The sequence below is a fragment of the Pseudophryne corroboree genome, chromosome 3, assembly GCF_028390025.1.
Source record: "Pseudophryne corroboree isolate aPseCor3 chromosome 3, aPseCor3.hap2, whole genome shotgun sequence".
Taxonomy (NCBI): Eukaryota; Metazoa; Chordata; class Amphibia; order Anura; family Myobatrachidae; genus Pseudophryne; species Pseudophryne corroboree.
Genome location: NC_086446.1, coordinates 765,883,843 through 765,905,046, shown reverse-complemented (window position 1 = coordinate 765,905,046; position 21,204 = coordinate 765,883,843). Strand labels below are relative to the sequence as shown.

Sequence of the window (21,204 nt, the reverse complement as noted above, 5' to 3'; positions counted from 1 at the left end):
GTGTTCCAGGGCAGAGGCCGGTCTGGGAAAGCGCCACTGCAGACGTCATGGGAGTTCAGCTGCCGGTAAGCCATGCTCTGCTCCGTGAGGAATACGGCTGCGGAGCAGCATCTGGAAGAGCCCCGGAAAGGGAGAGCACCACCTGCCCCATCCTGTGCCGCACACTCTAGTCTGCTACAGTCCGCAGGCCCGCGCATGGGAGGGAGTTTACTGGGACACACATACATGCCCTGCTGCCGGCAGAATAACAGTTAAAGCCGCGGCTGTAAACTCCAGTGGGAGGGTGGGACTATCGGCCGTGGTTGTATGCGATCCAGTGGGAGGAGGGGCTAGCACTTGAGGCAGCCATTCTGCCAGAGCATGTCAAGAGGGTTACAGGCAGCCCCAGATGGGACAAGAAGACCCGGCTGAGCTGAGACAATCAGCCGCTGGTGTAAGCTCTGGCGAGGGGCTAACACTTGCAGCAGCCAGCCCGGCAGGAAGTAGGGTGGATTTGGGCAACCCCAGATGTGACGAGACACAGCCAAGCGGAGACCATCCCAAACCGCACCTGGGCCTGGCACCCAACACCCCCCACCCCCCCACTCTTCCTGCTGCACTGACAGCCGCTGTCACTGCAGCACTGGCGGCCGCCGGAACCCCCCTTCCCCCGCAAGGCACAGAAGTTGTGTAAACCCGCCCCCATCCCCTGAGCACTGGCAGCCGCTGACTCCCCCCCTACCCGCGCCAGGACACAGAAGTTCATTTGCTGTTGCACCACACTGACACCGGCACCCAGGACACATGATGCACCGCTATCCACGCCCTATTATGCAAATAAGCACTCAATTAAGCATCCCTGTTGGTGGGCGGCCCGGGCCCCCTGAAACCTGTGGGGCCCTAAGCGGATGCTTTGGCTGCCTAGCGTTAAATCCGCCACTGAATCTACCTACTGGCAATGGGTGGCACCGCTGGCGGCGCCCCTCCATGGCTGGTGCCCCTGGCGAGTGCCATCCTGGCCAATAGGTAGATACACCACTGACGGCAGTCCTGTCGTAGAATAAGCGTGCTGGATAGTGAACCGAATCCAGCGAGAAATAGTCTACTTAGAAGCAGGACACCCAATTTTCTTGGGATCATATAGGACAAACAGAGAGTCCGACTTTCTGTGACGAGAAGAAGTTCTCTTCACATATATCTTCAGAGCCCTTACAACATCCAAGGACTTTGATGTGATTGAGGAGTCAGTAGCCACTGGCACCACAATAGGTTGGTTGATATGAAATGCCGACACAACCTTCGGAAGAAACTGCTGACGTGTCCGGAGCTCAGCTCTATCTTCGAAGATAAAGTAAGGGCTTTTACAGGATAAAGCCCCCAATTCGGACACGCGTCTAGCAGAAGCTAAGGCCAACAACGTGACCGCCTTCCATGCAAGAAATTTGACCTCAATCTCCTGTAGAATTTCAAACCAATCCGACTGGAGGAACTGCAGCACCACTTTAAGGTCCCAAGGCGCCGTAGGCGGTACAAAGGGAGGTTGGATGTGCAGAACTCCCTTCAAAAAAGTCTGAACCTCAGGGAGGGCAGCCAATTGTTTCTGGAAGAAGATGGAGAGGGCCGAAATCTGGACCTTCACAGATCCCAACCTCAAGCCCATATCCACACCTGCCTGCAGGAAGAGGAGAAAACGTCCGAGTTGAAACTCCACCGTAGGAAACTTCTTGGATTCACACCAAGAGACATATTTCTTCCAAATACGATGGTAATGTTTAGACGTTACCCCTTTCCTAGCCTGTATCAGGGTAGGAATGACCTTCTTCGGCATGCCCATCTGAGCAAGAATCAGGCGCTCAACTTCCATGCCTTCAAACGTAGCCGTGGTAAGTCTTGATAGTCGAACGGCCCCTGCTGCAGTAGGTCCTCCCGAATAGGAAGAGGCCTCGGTTCTTCTTGCAGTAGATTCAGAAGGTCCGCATACCAAGCCCTTCTTGGCCAGTCTGGAGCAATGAGGATCGCCCGAACCCTTGTTCTCCTTATGAGCTTTAGGATTCTTGGGATGAGTGGGAGTGGTGGAAACACGTACACTGACCAGAACACCCACGGAGACACCAGGGCGTCCACTGCCACGGCTTGTGGGTCCCTCGACCTGGAACAATAAAACCGAAGCTTCTTGTTGAGACAAGAGGCCATCATGTCTATTCGGGGTAATCCCCAAAGGTCTGTTATTTCCTTGAATACCTCCAGATGGAGACCCCACTCCCCTGGATGGAGATCGTGTCTGCTGAGGAAGTCTGCTTCCCAGTTGTCTACTCCTGGAATGAAGATGGCCGACAGCGCCAACGCGTGTTTTTCTGTCCAGAGGAGTATTCTTGTCACCTCTGACATAGCCGCTCTGCTATTCGTTCCGCTTGTGGGTTTATGTAAGCCACTGTTGTTACGTTGTCCGACTGCACTTGAATGGCCCGATTTCTTAGAAGAGGGGACGCCTGAAGAAGATCGTTGTAGACGGCTCTTAGTTCCAGGATGTTGATGGGCAGGCCGGATTCCAGGCTTGACCACCGTACTTGGAAGGTTAGTCCTTGAGTGACTGCTCCCCAGCCCCGAAGGCTCGCATCCGTGGTTAGAAGTACCCATTGCTGAATCCCGAAACTGCGGCCCTCTAGAAGGCGAGGTAATTGCAACTGCCAGAGGAGCGAAATCCAGGCCCACGGCGACACAGACAAATTATCTGGTGCATGTGGAGATGAGATCCCGACCACTTGTCCAGGAGATCCAGGTCTAAGGTCCGAGCGTGGAACCTCCCGTACTGGAGAGCCTCGTAAGAGGCCACCATCTTTCCCAACAGGCGAATGCATTGATGAACCGACACCCGGCCTGGCTTCAGGACATCCCGGACCATAGTTTGTATCACCAACGCCTTTTCCTGCGGAAGAAACACCTTCTGCACTTCTGCGTCCAGGATCATTCCCAGAAAGGACAACCTCTGGGTTGGTTCCAAATGTGACTTTTGAAGGTTCAGAATCCAACCATGACTCTTGAGGAGGCGTGTTGTGAGAACAATGGACTGCAGCAGCTTCTCCTTGGACGATGCCTTTATCAGCAGATCGTCCAGATATGGAATGATGTTCACCCCTTGTTTGCGGAGGAGAACCATCATATCTGCCATTACCTTGGTAAACACCCTCGGTGCTGTGGAGGCCGAATGGCAGGGCCTGGAACTGGAAATGACAGTCCAGCAATGCGAAACGGAGATAAGCCTGATGCGGCAGCCATATCGGAATGTGGAGGTATGCATCCTTGATATCCAGGGATACCAGGAATTCCCCCTCTTCCAGACCCAATATCACCGCCCTGGGGGACTCCATCTTGAACTCCTTTAGAGAGGGGTTCAGTGATTTTAGGTTCAGAATGGGCCTGACCGAAAAATCCGGTTTCGGTACCACGAAAAGGTTCGAATAGTAACCTGTGGTTTGTAAATGAGGAGGAACTGGTACAATGACCTGTGCCTCCACCAACTTCTGGACAGCTTCCTGTAGTACAGTTCTGTCTGCCAGTAGAACTGGCAAGCCTGATTTGAAAAATCGGTGAGGAGGGAGGTTTTGAAATTCCAGCCTGTATCCCTGGGACACAATATCTATCACCCAGGGATCCAGGCCGGACGATACCCAGACGTGACTGAATTGTCTGAGTCTCGCTCCGACCGGCCCCACCTCCAGGCCGCGCGGTCCACCGTCATGCGGAGGACTTTGGCGTACCTGAAGGTGGCTTTTGGTCCTGAGAACCTGCAGCGGCAGGTTTCTTGGGCTTAACTCGATCCTCCCCTAAAAAAGGTATTTGACGGTCTGGCCTTTCTAGGCTTGTTAGGCAGAAAGGACTGCGTTGCAGATGAAGAGAAGGATTTCTTCGGAGCAGGTGCTGCTGAGGGAAGAAACGGTGACTTACCCGCTGTAGCCGTGGATATCCACGCGTCTAGAGCTTCCCCAAAGAGAGCCTGACCTGTATAGGGTAGGGACTCCACACTCTTTCTGGATTCCGCGTCGGCTGACCACTGGCGCAGCCACAGTCCCCGACGAGCTGAAACAGACATGGAAGATATTCCCGCAGACATGGAACCCAGGTCTTTCATGGATTCTACCATAAAACCTGCTGAATCATGTATGTTGCGTAAATATAATGCAACATCATCTCTATCCATCGTATCCAAATCCTCAAGTAAGGTAGCCGACCACTTTACTATAGCTTTTGCAATCCATGCAGTAGCAATAGTGGGACGTAATATGGCCCCTGAAGCAGTGTACATTGATTTAAGTGTGTTATCAATTTGTCTATCAGCCGGCTCCTTTAAGGCGGTAGATCCCGGAACAGGCAAAACCACCTTCTTTGAGAGTCTGGACACAGATGCATCAATAATAGGCGGGTTTTCCCATTATTTCCTATCCTCCTCAGGGAAAGAAACGCCACCTGGACCCTTTTAGGGACCTGGAATTTTTGCTCAGGGTTTTCCCATGCTTTCTCAAATATAGCATTCAATTCCTTTGATGCAGGGAAGGTTAGCGAGGCTTTTTTATTTTCAGTGAAAAAGGCCTCCTCAACCTGCTCAGGTGTGGTATCATTAACATTTAACACATCCCTGATAGACCCCATCAACAATTGCACCCCCTTTGCAAGAGATGCGGACCCCCGCAACACATCCCCATCACCGCCTGTGGTGTCAGAATCGCTATCCGTGTCGTCTTGTGTGACATGCACAAGCGCACGCTTATGAGGGTATATAGCGGAGCGTCCTGAGGTACCAGGAACCGGCCATACTGCCATAGAGTTCTGTAGTACCTGGGTCGCAGATTCATTACTTGCAACCAGGCCCGGCCCGCCCGTTACGCGGGGTACGCGGTCGGGTAAGGCGCCACAGGGGAGAAGGCGCCAGCAGCCTGGATCACAGCGCGCGCTTCTCCTGCCTGCCGCCCTGCCCTCAGTCTAGTCTCCGGCAGTGACGGCGGAGTGTATAACTCAAATCAGGCGCCGGTTCGTTAGCCAATCAGAGCTCGCGGACCGGCGCCCGATTTGAGATATACAAGCTGCGGTCACCACCAGACTGAGGGGCAGAGCGGCAGGCAGGAGAAGCGCGCGCTGTGATCTCTACACAGCGGTGAGCATAACTGTGGGGGCATATCTATCTGGCACTGTGGGGTCATGTGTGGCACTGTGGAGGCATATCTAGCACTTTGAGCACATGGCAATGTGGGGGCATATCTATATCTGTATGTGGCACTGTGGGGTCCTATGTGGCACTGTGGGGGCATATCTGTGGCACTGTGGGCACATGGCACTGTGGGGGCATATCTATCTGGCACTGTGGGGTAATGTGTGGCACTGTGGGGTGCTATGTGGTACTGTGAGGGCATATCTAGCACTTTGAGCACATGGCAATGTGGGGGCATATCTATCTGGCTGGCACTGTGGGGTCATATGTGGCACTGTGGGGGCATATCTGTATCTGGCACTGTGGGGTCATGTGTGGCACTGTGGGGACATATCTGTATGTGGCACTGTGGGGTCATATGTGGCACTGTGGGCACATGGCAATGTGGGGGCATATCTGTATCCGGCTTTGTGGGGTCATATCTGGCACTGTGTGGGCATATCTGGCACTGTGTGGGCACATCTGGCACTGTGTGGGCACATCTGGCACTGTGTGGGCACATCTGGCACTGTGTGGGGATATCTGGCACTGTGTGGGCATATCTGGCACTGCGTGCACATGGGAATGTGGGGGCATATCTATATCTGTATGTGGCACTGTGGGGTCCTATGACCAAATGAAGGAAATGGGTCAACGTTTTATAGACAAAGGATATAATAAGGATAACATTGTAGAAGTGCAAGATAGGGTCACTAAGCTCCAACGTAGTTCTCTTTTAACATCGAAATCTAATGAGAAAGTTGCCAACAAACATGAATGGTCTTTTATATGTGGTTTTAACTCACAACACAAGGAAATAGAAACGGTTTTTAAAAAACATTAGGACATATTAAAGGAGGACCCGATTATCGGGTCTAAGATACCCAATAAACCGTCTTTTATTTACCGCAGGTCAGCGAATATTAAAGACAAATTGGTTCATAGTGCTCTTAATATTTCTAATAGGTCCAGTACTCGTAGTCATGGTTTCCACAGGTGTGGATTATGTTTAATGTGTCGTACCACTAAAGGCGCTAGTAAAATCAAAGAATTTGTAGTCAACGATACTCCATACCAAATTAGGGATTTTATCACATGTAATTCTAAAAATGTTATTTATGCTTTACAATGTGAATGTGGATTTACTTATATTGGTAAAACCACGAGGAATCTGAAAATGAGATTGGCTGAACATGTCTATAATATTAGAAAAGGACTTTTACCTCACTCTGTTTCTTCACATTTTAAAAACGGTCATAATTGTAATCCCATATTTATGAAATCTTTTTGGGGGATTCAAATTATTAGCCCTGCATGGAGGAGTAAGGACATCGATATTAGATTAGCCAAAGCAGAAATGCAATGGATTTTTAGGTTAAAAACGCTAATTCCTAAAGGGCTGAATGCAGAGTTTGAGTAGAAGTGGTTTTTATAATGATGTTTTCTGTTTTATTTGTTTTTACTCTCAAGATTCTTATTGGTTCTTATATTTTAATGTTTTTTAATATATTTTTATATCTTTCATGTTTTATGCCTCATTGGTATCTAATATGAGTCAATGGATATCTTATCGGATGAGATTCTATATTATTGGACATTTCCTGAATAAAATGAACTATGGTGAAGATGCACTTCCTGGAGCGGAGGCCGTGGAACGCATGATGAAACGCAAAAACGTCATTTCCGCTTCCGCTTCCGCTTGACGGAGCGATATGTCATTTCCGGTTCCGGTCAATCGCGAAGGAGCGCTAATTTTGAATGCACCTGTTGTTCATAATGTTAATTGTATGGGTATTTATACTTGCTATGTTTGATTGCTCACTATGCCTCTGACGAAGGACTTGGATGTCCGAAAAGCTTTAGGCTGTGTGAGCTGCTACGGTGGACTGGTCGGGTAGCTGCAAACGGTTCCTTTCTGTGGAATAGTCCGGATCTGTTCCATTTAGAAGGCTTTCGTGTTAGCTGCTGTGTCCCCAGGCTAAGAATTAAGTCCACCATTTATATGGTTATATGCTGTTACTTGTCTTATTTATTGTGAGTGTATAGTTAGAATAAACACCTTGATTTTATTCTTTGGCAATATTGCACTATGATCTTTCTTTCTATTTGAGATCCATCATCTTCTCCAAACGGCTGTGGCATTATAAGGAACTATTACTGCCTGAAAGTTTCTTCATATATTGAAGCTAAACCGTGGTGTCATCTTTTCCTCCATTGAAGAAGGATAAAAGACTATTAGGATATGTATGTGTTTGCGCTTATTTGAGAAAATATTTTACTACTTTATATATGCCATTGGGATTGTTGTGAAGAATCCCTTTTTTTTCTCATAGCTGCACCACTGTTTATTTTTTGCGCAATTAGGAAAATCATTAGTTTGTTTATCTTGGTTGGGCATGCAGGCATGGCTGACGGGCGATGTCGCTGACGACGTACGGAAGCGCGCATCACCAGCAACATAGAGCTTACACAGTAGGCTGGTTAGTAGTTTGTAGTTTCTCTCTCTCCACTTTTCCTCTCTCCAAGGCTTAGAACATCTGCCTCATAATGTGACAACCAATCAGCTTCTGTCATTTTATAGGCGGTGTTTGAAAAATGACAGCTAGGAACTGACTGGGTGGTATTTTAGATGTCTCCACTCTCCACTCCAAGGTTTGATACACCTCCCTCTATGTATGAAGCACACCCTCTGGCCATAACTACCGATTTGCCAGAATGGCACTTACCAAAGGTGTCAGTCAGGGGGAGAGAAGAGCCGCCTGGCTCAGCCATCCATTATTTTTTGACCCCTTGGGGGCCCAAAGCCACTAAGCACCGGAGAAGACTTTCTGCAAATTACTCCAGCCTTGCCTTGAGCTCCTGGAACTCATGGATCCTCCATGTTGTTGTGGCCCAGATGTGCAGTACATCACAGCTGAACATAAGTTGGAGTCCCTCATTTTGCCAGGGATGCCCAGAGCTCATGGTAGGTTACTAACCACAATGACCAGAAACTGCTATCCTACAATGGGAAGCCCTAACAGGGATAAATATTTGTAGGTACATATTCTGCAGCAACACAGGCTTCTGTATTGTTCTCATAAGATTTAAACAGTTTTACTTTACACTTCTCCTTCTATCATATTTAAAGAACACTAATAAAAACACTAGTATAAGCACATGTAAAGCATTGATTACTCACTATAACAAATACCGCAATGTTCCAAAAAGTAAATATCAAGAAAAAATAATAATAATGAAAATAACATGTACAATTGGTCTCTAAATAACGGCAAGTAAATGCGAAACTGCAGAAATAATTCTAATGGTCACAATGGATGTGGAAGTGAGTAACACCAATAGTGAGGAAGGAAAGTGATCTTACAACACGCAATTCCAGGAGTCCTACAAAGCAGAACCACAAGATAGGGTCATGTGACCCTTGCACATTGTTTCCGTATCAGCTGTGGATATTGCATTTGCAGGTGGCACTCTTATGGCCTGAACCCCTTCATGCTTACTTACTATGGTGCGGGCAGAGCCGGCCCTAACCAATACGATGCCCTAGGCAAGATTTTGGCTGGTGCCCCCTAACACCGCCGCTAGTTCCGCCTCTGCCCCTGCATCCCTTTCTCAGCACCATCACCCCTCACCTATAGCAGTCCTCATTTTGGTGTTCCTACCCCCTATATTTTAAATAGGAACATTGTGCATTTGGCACACAGTCCAAAAAGGGGTGTGTTCTTGCTGGGAAGGGGCATGGCCACACAATAGTAACCCCAATTCAAAATATGCCACACAGTACTGCAACTTTATTCACACACATTATGCCCCTTACACATATGCCGAACACTACTGCACAACCAACCCACCCGCACACAGCACTCACATGGCCACTAACACTGTGACCTCTGCCTCTGCTTGGATACAGATGTGTCCTCATACATCTTGCCTCAATACGCCATGGAGCAGGAGATGCCTGGTGTGAGTCAGCTGGCAGCTCTGCTAACGTTGGGCGCCTTTTTTTTTTATGAAAATGCATCTTATTTCCATTACTATGTGGCTAGAATGCACAAGCAGCTTCTGCTTTTTAAAATGATATGTGGCATGCCTATATTCTGTGTGTGACTGTATCTGCATACGAAATGCAACGTTACAGTGATTTCCAGGAATACACTATAACGTAGCATTTCGTATGCACATACAGCCGCAGTGACACAGAACATAGGCATGCCACATATTTTAATCAGCAGAAGCTGCTTGTGCCCCTAGGCATACTAAATGCCCTAGGCATTTGCCTAGTCTGCCTATGCCTAATGCCGGCTCTGGGTGCGGGAATATCTCGGAGACTCACAAATTCTGGGTAGTGTCCACAGACTCCCAGAGGTGCATAAAACCTTCCCACCCTCTCCCTAAAAAAAAATAATAGGATTTTAATACCTACCGGTAAATCCTTTTCTCTTAGTCCGTAGAGGATGCTGGGGACTCCAAAAGGACCATGGGGTATAGACGGGATCCGCAGGAGACATGGGCACTTTAAGACTTTAAATGGGTGTGAACTGGCTCCTCCCTCTATGCCCCTCCTCCAGACCTCAGTTATAGGAACTGTGCCCAGGGAGACGGACATTTCGAGGAAAGGATTTTGTTAACTAAGGTTGAGACACATACCAGCTCACACCACAACACACCGTACAACATGGCATTTAACTAACCAGTTAACAGCATGAACCAAAAAATCAGCAACAGGCTGATTGAACCAAACACAATCCTTTGTGTAACAAAAGCAATAACTAATAACAAGTGCTGCAGATAGAGTCCGCACTGGGACGGGCGCCCAGCATCCTCTACGGACTAAGAGAAAAGGATTTACCGGTAGGTATTAAAAGCCTATTTTCTCGTTCGTCCTAGAGGATGCTGGGGACTCCAAAAGGACCATGGGGTCTATACCAAAGCTCCAGACCGGGCGGGAGAGTGTGGATGACTCTGCAGCACCAATTGAGCAAACATGAGGTCCTCATCAGCCAGGGTATCAAACTTGTAGAATTTTGCAAAAGTGTTTGAACCCAACCAAGTAGTTGTAACGCCAAGACACCACGGGCAGCCGCCCAAGACAAGCCCACCTTCCTAGTGGAATGGTCTTTCTCCGATTTCTGTAACGGCAAACCAGTCGTAGAATGAGCATGCTGAATCGTATTACAAATCCAGCGTGCAATAGTCTGCTTAGAAGCAGGAGCCCCAAGCTTGTTGGAAGCATACAGGACAAACAGCGCCTCAATTTTCCTGATACGAACCGTTCTGGCTACATAAATTTTCAAAGCTCTGACCACATCGAGAGACTTTGAATCACCCAAGGCTTCAGAAGCCACAGGAACTACAATAGGTTGGTTCATGTGAAACGAAGAAACCACCTTTGGGAGGAATTGTTGACGAGTCCTCAATTCCGCTCTATCTACATGGAAAACCAAATAGGGGCTTTTGTGAGACAAAGCCGCCAATTCCAACACCTGCCTCTCGGACGCCAAGCCCAATAGCATGATCACTTTCCAAGTGAGAAATTTTAACTCAACCCTTTGCAAAGGTTCAAACCAATATGACGTAAGGAACTGTAATAACACGTTAAGGTCCCATGGTGCCACTGGGGGCACAAATGGAGGTTGGATGTGCAGCACGCCCTTCATGAAAGTCTGTACTTCTGGAAGCGAGGCCAATTCCCTTTGAAAGAAAATTGATAAGACCGAAATCTGCACTTTAATAGATCCTAACTTTAGGCCCGCCTCCACACCAACTTGCTTTGCCGTTACCTCCTTTCTAGCTTTCAGTAGAGTGGGGATGACCTCTCCGAGAATACCCTTTTGAGCTAAGATTTGGCGTTTAACCGCCATGCCATCAAACGCAACCGCGGTAAGTCCAGGAACACGCACGGTCCCTGCTGTAAAAGATCCTCTCTTAGAGGAAGAGGCCAGGGATCTCCTATGAGTAATTCCTGAAGATCCGGGTATCAGGCCCTCCGTGGCCAATCTGGAACAACGAGTATCGCCTGAACCCCTGTTCTTCTCATGATCCTTGACACCTTTGGGATGAGTGGAAGTGGAGGGAACACATAGACCGACTGAAACACCCACAGTGTCACTAGTGCGTTCACTGCTATCGTTTGAGGGTCCCTCGACCTGGAACAATACGTCTGAAGCTTCTTGTTGAGGCGAGATGCCATCATGTCTATTTGGAATGAAGACCGCTGACAGATCGCTTGTATGTTTTTCCGCCCAGCAAAGAATCCTTGTGGCCGCCGCCATCGCCGCTCTGCTCCTTGTTCCACCTTGGTGGTTTATATGCACCACCGCTGTTATGTTGTCCGACTAAATCAGGACGGGTAGGCCGCGAAGCAGATGTTCCGTTTGTACAAAGCCGTTGTAAATGGCCCTTAATTCAAGAATGTTTATGTGCAGACAAGCTTCTTGGCTCGACCATTTTCCCTGGAAATTTTCCACCTGTGTGACCGCTCCCCAACCTCGGAGACTCGCATCCGTGGTCACCAGGATCCAATCTTGGATCCTGAACCTGCGACCCTCTAGGACAGGCTTTTTCAACCAGTGTGCCGTGGCACACTAGTGTGCCGCGACCAGTTGCAAGGTGTGCCGCGGAGCCAGACCAGCTTCCTGCACCTTCAGAGTGAACTGTTGGCCCGGGCTCTTCTTAGAGGATCAGTCGTGCTCCGGCCGTGACCTATACCTTGAAAACGGTGTGATATCATAGGTCACGGCCGCCGCATCTCACCACCCAGCCAGCCCACCCGCCTGCATACACATCTTCCAGTTCCCGCCTGCATACACAGCTTTCCTTGCCCACCTACATCCACACCTGCCCGACCGCCCGCTGCTCAGTATTCGTAGAACTCCACTATGAACAACCCCCGCCACTGAGGGACAGGGAGGAGGACAGCTGATAATAATATTTGTTATTTTATTTCTCCTGTGGGGAACAATAGGATTTCAATAGGATTTATGCGGGGAGAATAAGAATTTATGGATTTATGAGGGGGAACAATGTGAATAATTCATGTGGGGAGCAATAGGATTGATGTAGGGAGCAATAGGATTGATGTAGGGAGCAATGTGATTGTTTTTTCTGTGTAGGCCAATGTATGTGTGGATTTTTTTTTATTTTTTTTTACTGTGAGGGCCAATGTGTGTTTTTTTTTTTCTGTGGGGAACTCATGGTGTGCCTTGGCAATTTTAAAATATTGTTTGGTGTGCCGCGAGTAAAAAAGGTTGAAAATCACTGCTCTAGGAGGTGAGAACTTTGGAGCCACCACAGAAGAGAAATCCTGGCCCTGGGAGATGGGCATATATTTTCCGGTGCATGTGTAGATGGGACCCGGACCACTTGTCCTACAGGTCCCACTGAAAAACTCTGGCATGAAACCTGCCAAACGGGATGGCCTCGTAAGCCGCCACCATCTTCCCCAGCACTCAGTGCATTGATGAATCGACACTCTTGCCGGTTTCAGAATTTCCTTGACCATGTTCTGGATTTCCAGAGCTTTTTCCAAACGGGAGAAAAATTCTCTGTAGTTCCGTGTCCACAATCATGCCCAAGAACGACAGCCGTATTGTCGGAATCAACTGTGACTTTGACAAATTTAGGAGCCAGCCATGTTGTTGCAGAACTGTCAGGGAGAGCGCAACGTTTTTTAGTAACTGCTCCTTTGATCTCGCCTTTATCAGGTGATTGTCCAAGTGCGGGATAATTGTGACCCCTTGCTTGCGCAGGAGCACCATCATTTCCGCCATTACCTTGGTGAAAATCCTCGGGGCCGTGGAAAGACCAAGCGGCAACGTCTGAAACTGGTAATGACAATCCTGAACAGCGAACCTCAGGTACGCCTGATGAGGAGGATATATGGGGACATGCAGGTAAGCATCCTTTATGTCGGCTGATAGCATAAAATCCCCCCCTTCCAGACTGGAGATCACTGCTCGGAGAGATTCCATCTTGAATTTGAATCTTTTTAAAAACAGATTGAGGGATTTTAAGTTCAGAATCAGTCTGACCAAGCCATCCGGCTTCGGGACCACGAACAGGCTTGAATAAAACCCTTCCCCCCGTTGTGACGGGGGTACCGCGACAACGACTTGCTGCTGACACAGCTTGTGTATTTCAGCACACACCACCTCCCTTTCCGGAAGAGAAGCTGGCAAGGCCGATTTGAAAAATCGGTGTGGGGGCACGTCTTGAAACTCCAGTTTGTATCCTTGGGTCACAATTTCCAGCACCCAAGGATCCAGACCTGAGTGAACCCAGACCAGACTGAAGAGCTGAAGACGCGCCCCCACCGGTGCGGACTCCCGCATGGGAGCCCCAGCGTCATGCGGTGGACTTAGCAGAAGCCGGGGAGGACTTCTGCTCCTGGGAGCTTGCCACAGCCGGCGATCTTTTTCCCCTTCCCTTGCCTCTAGCAGGAAGGAAGGAGGACCCTCGTCCTTTTTTGAATTTATTAGACCGAAAGGACTGCATCTGATAGTGAGGCGTTTTCTTTTGCTGTGGAGGGACAAACGGCAGAAAAGAAGACTTACCCGCGGTAGCTGTAGAAACCAGGTCCGCGAGGCCCTCACCAAACAAAACTCCACCTTTATAGGGCATAGCCTCCATAGCCTTTTTAGAATCAGCATCAGCATTCCATTGATGAGTCCACAACGCCCTCCTAGACGAGATTGCCGTGGCATTGGCCCTTGATCCCAGGAGGCCAATAGCCCTCGCAGCCTCCCTTAGATAGAGTGCAGCGTCCTTGACATGACCCAGTGTCAAAAGAATGCTATCCGTATCCAGGGTGTCTATGTCAGATGACAAGTTATCTGCCCATTTTTCAATCGCGCTACTCACTCATGCCGATGCTACGGCCAGCCTGAGCAGCGTACCAGTAGTGACATAAAATGATTTCAAGGTAGTTTCCTGTTTACGATCAGCAGGATCTTTAAGGGCTGCCGTGTCAGGGGACGGTAGCGCCACCTTTTTGGACAATCGCGCTAGAGCTTTGTCCACCGTGGGAGTTGACTCCCACCCTGATCTATCCTCAGAGGGAAACGGGTATGCCATAGAAATTCTCCTGGGAATCAGCCACTTTTTGTCAGGAGTTTCCCAAGCCTTTTCAAAAAGAGCGTTAAGTTCATGAGAGGGAGGAAACGTTACCTCAGGTTTCTTTCCTTTAAACATACAGACCCTCGTCTCAGGGACAGCGGGGTCCTCAGTGATATGTAACACGTCCTTTATCGCCACAATCATGTACTGAATGCTCTTAGCCAGCTTGGGATTCAACTTGGCATCATTATAGTCGACACTGGAGTCCGATACCGTGTCGGTATCTGTATCTGCTATCTGGATAAACGTTCGTTTCTGTGACCATGAAGTCTGAGTTTGTGACAAAACATCTCCCATGGATTGTCTCCACGCTTGGTTCGGAGACTCAGATTTGTCTAATCTCTTATGCAACAAAGCCACTCTTGCATTTAAAACATTCCACATATCTACCCAATCAGCAGTCGGCGGTGCCGACGGAGTCACTACCACATTCTGTTCTGACCCCGCACCAGCCTCCTCCTGGGAAGAGCATCCAGCCTCAGACATGTCGACACACGCGTACCGACACCCACTATCACACTGTGCTATAGGGGACAGACCCACAGTAAGGCCCTTCAGAGAGACAGAAAGGGAGTTTGCCAGCTCACACCCAGCGCCTCACCCGGTCTGAAGGAATGTACAATGCCCCAGACCTTGCAGCGCTTTTATATGTAAATAAATACAACGCCAAATATGCTGTGCCCCCCCCCCCCCTGCTTTTGCACCCTGTTACTTGAGACAGAAGTGAAGGGCCAGGACCAGCGTCTCTGCAGCTTGCTGTGAAGAGAAAATGGCGCTGATTAGAATTGGAGGACGAAGCCCCGCCCCCTACATGGCGCGCTTGTGTCCAGCTTTTATTTATACTGGCGGGGGTCTTTATACAGTGCCTATGCACTGTATACTGTCGTGCCAGTCCCCAAACGAGGTTTAATTGCTGCCCAGGGTGCCCCCCCTGCACCCATATAGTGCCGTTAGTGTGTGGGAGCAATGGCGCGCATGCGCGGCCGCTGCGCGGTACCTCCGAAGATCAGAAGTCTTCTTGTTTCTGCTACTCACCCGGCTTCTCTCTTCAGGCTCTGTGAGGGGGACGGCGGCGCGGCTACGGGAACGATCAGCTAGGTGCACCAAGTGATCGGACCCTCTGGAGCTAATGGTGTCCAGTAGCCTAAGAAGCAGAGCCTTTAACTCACGGAAGTAGGGCTGCTTCTCTCCCCTCACTCCCATGATGCAGGGAGCCTGTTGCCAGCAGTGCTCCCTGAAAATAATAAACCTAACAAAAGTCTTTTCTAGAGAAATTGTGTAGAGCTCCCCTAGTGTGCACCAAGTCTCCTCTGGGCACAGAATCTGAGGTCTGGAGGAGGGGCATAGAGGGAGGAGCCAGTTCACGCCCATTTAAAGTCTTATAGTGCCCATGTCTCCTGCAGATCCCGTCTATACACCATGGTCCTTTTGGAGTCCCCAGCATCCTCTAGGACAAAGGAGAAATATTGAAGTAGGAGTACACTACTGTGCATACTCCATATTGGTTCCTACAAGGAGGCTTCATTAATTAAACCAAGATGGCCACTGAAGCTATTACTTCGCATGTGCGGTGCCATCTTGTCACTCATTAAAAGTAAGATGTCTTCCACTTAGCTCCTGAGAAACCCTGCTGTATACCTGCAATTACCCTGCAACAATTGCTTATTGCCGCTAGAGACCTGGCATCGATAACATCCGCACCGATAGCAGTCATCCAGATACAGTAATTGGCTGGTGAGCTGCATACCACCCTGCTCCGCATATAACTGAGTAAAGCTGTACTTCAATGGTTACCAATAAACTGCTGGGTTATGCAATTGGGCAGTTCTTAGTCTCAGGCCATGCTGCTGTGTATACTGGCTGTGCAACTTCATCGCTACCCCAGCCGGCTGGCTCTCTTCAGCTCTCCATCGTGGGCAGTGGCATTAAAAATGGAGTATTAAAAAGGACCTCCCTTTTTTGCATGTGCTGCGCCGCCAGAAATTTTCATATAAGCTAGGGATGGCCATTGGTGTGGTTAACAACGATGGTGATATGACAAGTGGACATCGATGGTTGCCAAATATGCAATGGATGATCATCAACCGATGGTCATTCCTGTTCTTTGAATGATGTGTCCATGTACCTAATCAACACCTTGGGGTGTGGCTTTACAGATGTTGGGGGCAGGGCTATGCTATATATTGTGGCATCTTGTAAAAAAAATAATTCTGTTATGCTGTGCCATCGATGGAGGGAAACCGGTGATGCTGTACGCTCTTACTGCTCACCATCTGCTTCTCCCGCATCGATGGCAAAAAACATTCAACATCGGCCATAAAACAGTGATGATTATGAATCAACGATGGTCGATGGACATACCTAATATAAAGTTGATGAAAATATGTCTGAAAAAAGCTGCAAGATATCACACCAACATTTTTTTTCCGGTTTGATGCACAAAACCACAAATCTGTCATCTGAAACAAATACGTCTTATAAAGCTTTCTGTACACCTAATGCAGGAACTGGAGCGGCACGTCGTTTTGCATGAAACGAGGAATACATAACGAATATCTTAGTGATGAGCGGATTCGGTTTTACTCGGTTTTACTCGGTTCTCAAAACCGAATCTTATTGGCTATCCAAAACACGTGACATCAGTGAGCCAATAAGATTCGATTTTGAGAACCGAGTAAAACCGAGTAAATCAATATCTGCAGTTCAGCTAAGTCAAGAAACATTTACATTTAGGAAAAAATCTGTATGTATAAGAACCTGCAATGATTTCACGGTTCCTGATTCTATTACCTGCTGGGTGTATTCACTGTTAAACAGATCCTTCACATCGACGTCACTGCCGTCTTCTGAGCAATCGCTGTAATCCCCGCCCAGACGAGACACCACTTCCTGGAGATGACCAGAGGGAGAGAGAAAACAACATGAGGCTATTATACAATTTGATTGTGGAATGTATGTTGAACTTGGTGGTGAAGCTCCCTCCGTCCTTCCCTAACTGTGCCAGCAGCCCCCAGGAACAGCCACCAGACGGAACTGCACTGACTCGCCTCACGCCCCCTTTACCTATGGCCACGGCCCATCTTCCCAAGGCCACGCCCCCTGTACCGGTTTTTAACTGGGAAATGTTGGAGGGTATGCAGCAATACGTCACACTTCACACGTCATGTTCTGTGCGGCTGTGCCCCAGCTGTGTCATCATTCCGCCTAGGGGTTCATTTTTTTGTCAAATAGCAATATAATCATTAGCTGGTGCGACACACAGCACTTGTCAAGTCTTTGGTTGTTTGCGTCAGTGGCGTGCGGTGAGGCGAGGCAGAGCCTTTCCTGTCATACTAAACGTATTAGCCAGAGTTTTGACTATATAAAGTATATGAAAAATACAAAGAATATATAAGAAAAAAAAAATCTTTGTATTATTCTGATAATTTTTATAGTAAAAACTCTGGAGTAAAACGTCTATGACAGATGAGGTAGTACCCCGCTGCCTATCTTTTCTGCACATTCCTGATCAAAACTCACCAAATATTCAGCAGTATATACTGCTGCACCTGTGTATAATGCCCACTTGTATATACTGCTGCACCAGTGTATAATGCCCACACGTATATACTGCTGCACTTGTGTATAATGCCCACATACTGCTGCACCCGTGTATAATGCCCACACGTATATACTGCTGCACCTGTGTATAATGCCACTTGTATATACTGCTGCACCAGTGTATAATGCCCACTTGTATATACTGCTGCACCAGTGTATAATGCCCACACGTATATACTGCTGCACTTGTGTATAATGCCCACATACTGCTGCACCGGTGTATAATGCCCACACGTATATACTGCTGCACTGCACCTGTATATAAAGCCCACATATATATATACTGCTGCACCTGTGTATAATGCACAAATATATATACTGTAAACAAAGAAAAGGGATAAGGTGGTTTTAAGCGACCAGTGGTGTCTAATGCTAATCGGAGGCTTACAATTTAAAAGAAAATATTTTTATTAAATCTAGTGTGCACCAATAAAAACAAATAAAATAGTAGCCTTATTACAAGGAGTCAGAAATGGTACTGAAAACTGCATATAAAAATAATAAGACAATAATGATAAAAAATGGGAAAAATATAAAATCAATAATACAAACTCAGAAAAGACAAGAGAAAAAAACGTCCTAAAATTACAAGATTGGACATAAGATCAGCATAAAAAGTATATAAATATGGTTCTTAGCTTTTAGAGAGGATATGTATCATAGCACCCAACGCGTTTCGTCCTATCTGGACTTCATCAAGGGGTGGCAGACAGCTGGGACAGCTCATCTATATATACCTGTATTAGTAAGGAAGTGATAACTACATCACTTCCTGTCAATTAACTGGTGTCAAACCTATTATACTGTTCAAACATTCAAAACACAGAGGCAATGTTCCTGTATCATAGTGTCTCAATTCTGGGTAAAACCGCTTTGTAGATCACTTTATTCTGTGCATTTAAACTCATAAAAAACATTCCTGTAGTTATATATACTGCTGCACCTGTGTATAATGGCCAAATGTATATACTGCTGCACCTGTGCATAATGCCCACATGTATATACTGCTGCACTTGTGTATAATGCCCACATGTATATACTGCTACACCTGTGTATAATGCCCACATGTATATACTGCTGCACCTGTGTATAATACCCACATGTATATACTGCTGCACCTGTGTATAATGCCCACATGTGTATAATGCCCACATGTATATACTGCTGCACCTGTGAATAATGCATATATATATATATATATACACATACATACATACATACATACACACACACACACACACACACACACACACACACTGCTGCACCTGTGTATAATGCCCACATGTATATACTGCTGCACCTGTGTATAATGCCCACATGACCCCTTTGGCTCATATAGTCTGTGTAAATCTGGCTCTGGTACTAGCTAGTGCCTCCTGAGCCATTTACTTTACCATACGACTTGCATGACTGGGGTGGAATGCTAGGCCACACATCCGAATGATAGGCCTGTTACAATGCAGAACTCATGACTGGTTTTTAATTGTATCCCCCATGATGTGTCTTGTGTAACCCAACCCTTGATCTCAACCCCTATTGATCCTTAGTTCTTTGTAAGGATATTCTTTTTTTTTTGTAACTCTTTATTTTGTATGGTCAGGTAAATTAGAAATAGTACAAATGAAGTAGCAAACGGGCAACCAAAGCCCAAAAACGGCCATATTATTTTACAGAATAATATAAACCAAAAACCAACATTGAATCAGTATCGAATGGGTATTGAGGTGGGGGGAATGAGGAAGAGTAAGGTGGGGGTGGGAGAGAAGAGAGGAGGGAAGGGTGGGGAACCACAATACAGTCTTACAATAACAAGTATATAGCGAACTATTATATGTAGGATAAGTGGGAGGGAGAAGAAAAAGGGAGTATAAAAAGGCCAGAGGAAAGTATGGGGAGCGAGAGCTAGAAGTAGGGGGGGACAACAGTCGCCGTCCACGGGTCTGTGGCAGAAATTAACAATGCAAAGGAGGGAGAGATGGTCTACGCTCTGCAAGTAGCCCAAACCTGGTCAAAAGCATATCCTCGGTCATGGAGGTATGTAAGGACATTCTTATACCTATCCCATACATGTTTATATTGCTGTACTGTCTCAGCCTCTGCCAAGTTGATAACTAGGATGTACTTTGCAGATGAAATGTTCTGCATATTCAAGCTTCACAATGGGCAATATAGTAAAAAGCCTTAGGTGATCCATACCTGGACAGGGCGAGTCACCTACTTTTTTCATGCCAATGGAAGTCTCCACACCAGGCTGGATGTTGAACCCATTGTCATCCATGAAAGCTTGCTCCTTATGGCCATGGATTAGCACACGTGCTCCGGCCACAGTTGACAGTAATGGGATGTAGTCATGTTGCTCTGTGCGCAGGACAAGGGTGAGACCTGGAAGGCAGAAGAAACATTTTAGGGCTGGCTTGGAAGTCCCCACTTACACAGACAATGTATGCTATGTTTATGTAGGGCCTAGGTGTCATTAGTACAGTGACACTTTAGAGATTATTTATGAACAAATGGCAAGAATGATAAAATTTTATAGCCACTTATCACAGCAATTAAACATTTCTTCAGATTAGCAGTAAAAGTTTGGAGTCGCAGTTGAGCAATTCACAGCTGCATTTGGGATGCTGGCCCAGAGCAGTAAGAGCATACAGCATCACCGGGTCAGTGCGTGCGAGCAGTAAGAGCATACAGCATCACCGGGTCAGTGCGTGCGAGCAGAAAGAGTTAGCATACAGCATCACCGGGTCAGTGCGTGTGAGCAGTAAGAGCATACACCATCACCAGATCAGTGCGTGCGAGCAGAAAGAGCATACAGCATCACCAGGTCAGTGCGTGCGAGCAGTAAGAGCATACAGCATCACCAGGTCAGTGCGTGCGAGCAGTAAGAGCATACAGCATCACCAGGTCAGTGCGTGCGAGCAGTAAGAGCACACAGCATAAATGGGTCAGTGCGTGCAAGCAGTAAGAGCATACAGCAAAACCGGGTCAGTACTTGCATGCAGTAAGAGTTAGCGTACAGCATCACCGGGTCAGTGCGTGCGAGTAGTAAGAGCATACAGCATCACCGGGTCAGTGCGTGCGAGTAGTAAGAGCATACAGCATCACCGGGTCAGTGCGTGCGAGTAGTAAGAGCATACAGCATCACGGGGTCAGTGCGTGTGAGCAGTAAGAGCATACAGCATCACTGGGTCAGTGCGTGTGAGCAGTAAGAGCATACAGCATCACCGGGTCAGTGCGTGCGAGCAGTAAGAGCACACAGCATAAATGGGTCAGTGCGTGCAAGCAGTAAGAGCATACAGCAAAACCGGGTCAGTACTTGCATGCAGTAA

The 21,204-nt window shown here is 47.6% G+C and overlaps 1 protein-coding gene across 6 annotated transcripts in view; it reads right to left on the bottom strand.

Moving 5' to 3' along the window:
• The window catches only part of SCNN1A (sodium channel epithelial 1 subunit alpha), a 147,048-nt gene that overhangs the window by 37,201 nt on the left and 88,643 nt on the right, over positions 1-21,204 (bottom strand). For all 6 annotated transcript variants that reach the window (XM_063962412.1, XM_063962411.1, XM_063962413.1 and 3 more), the window contains 2 exons: positions 20,094-20,257; positions 17,066-17,164 (listed from right to left, as the gene is read on the bottom strand). In XM_063962412.1, coding sequence (XP_063818482.1) covers positions 17,066-17,164; positions 20,094-20,257 — 263 coding nt within the window. The remainder of the gene's footprint in view (positions 1-17,065; positions 17,165-20,093; positions 20,258-21,204) is intronic.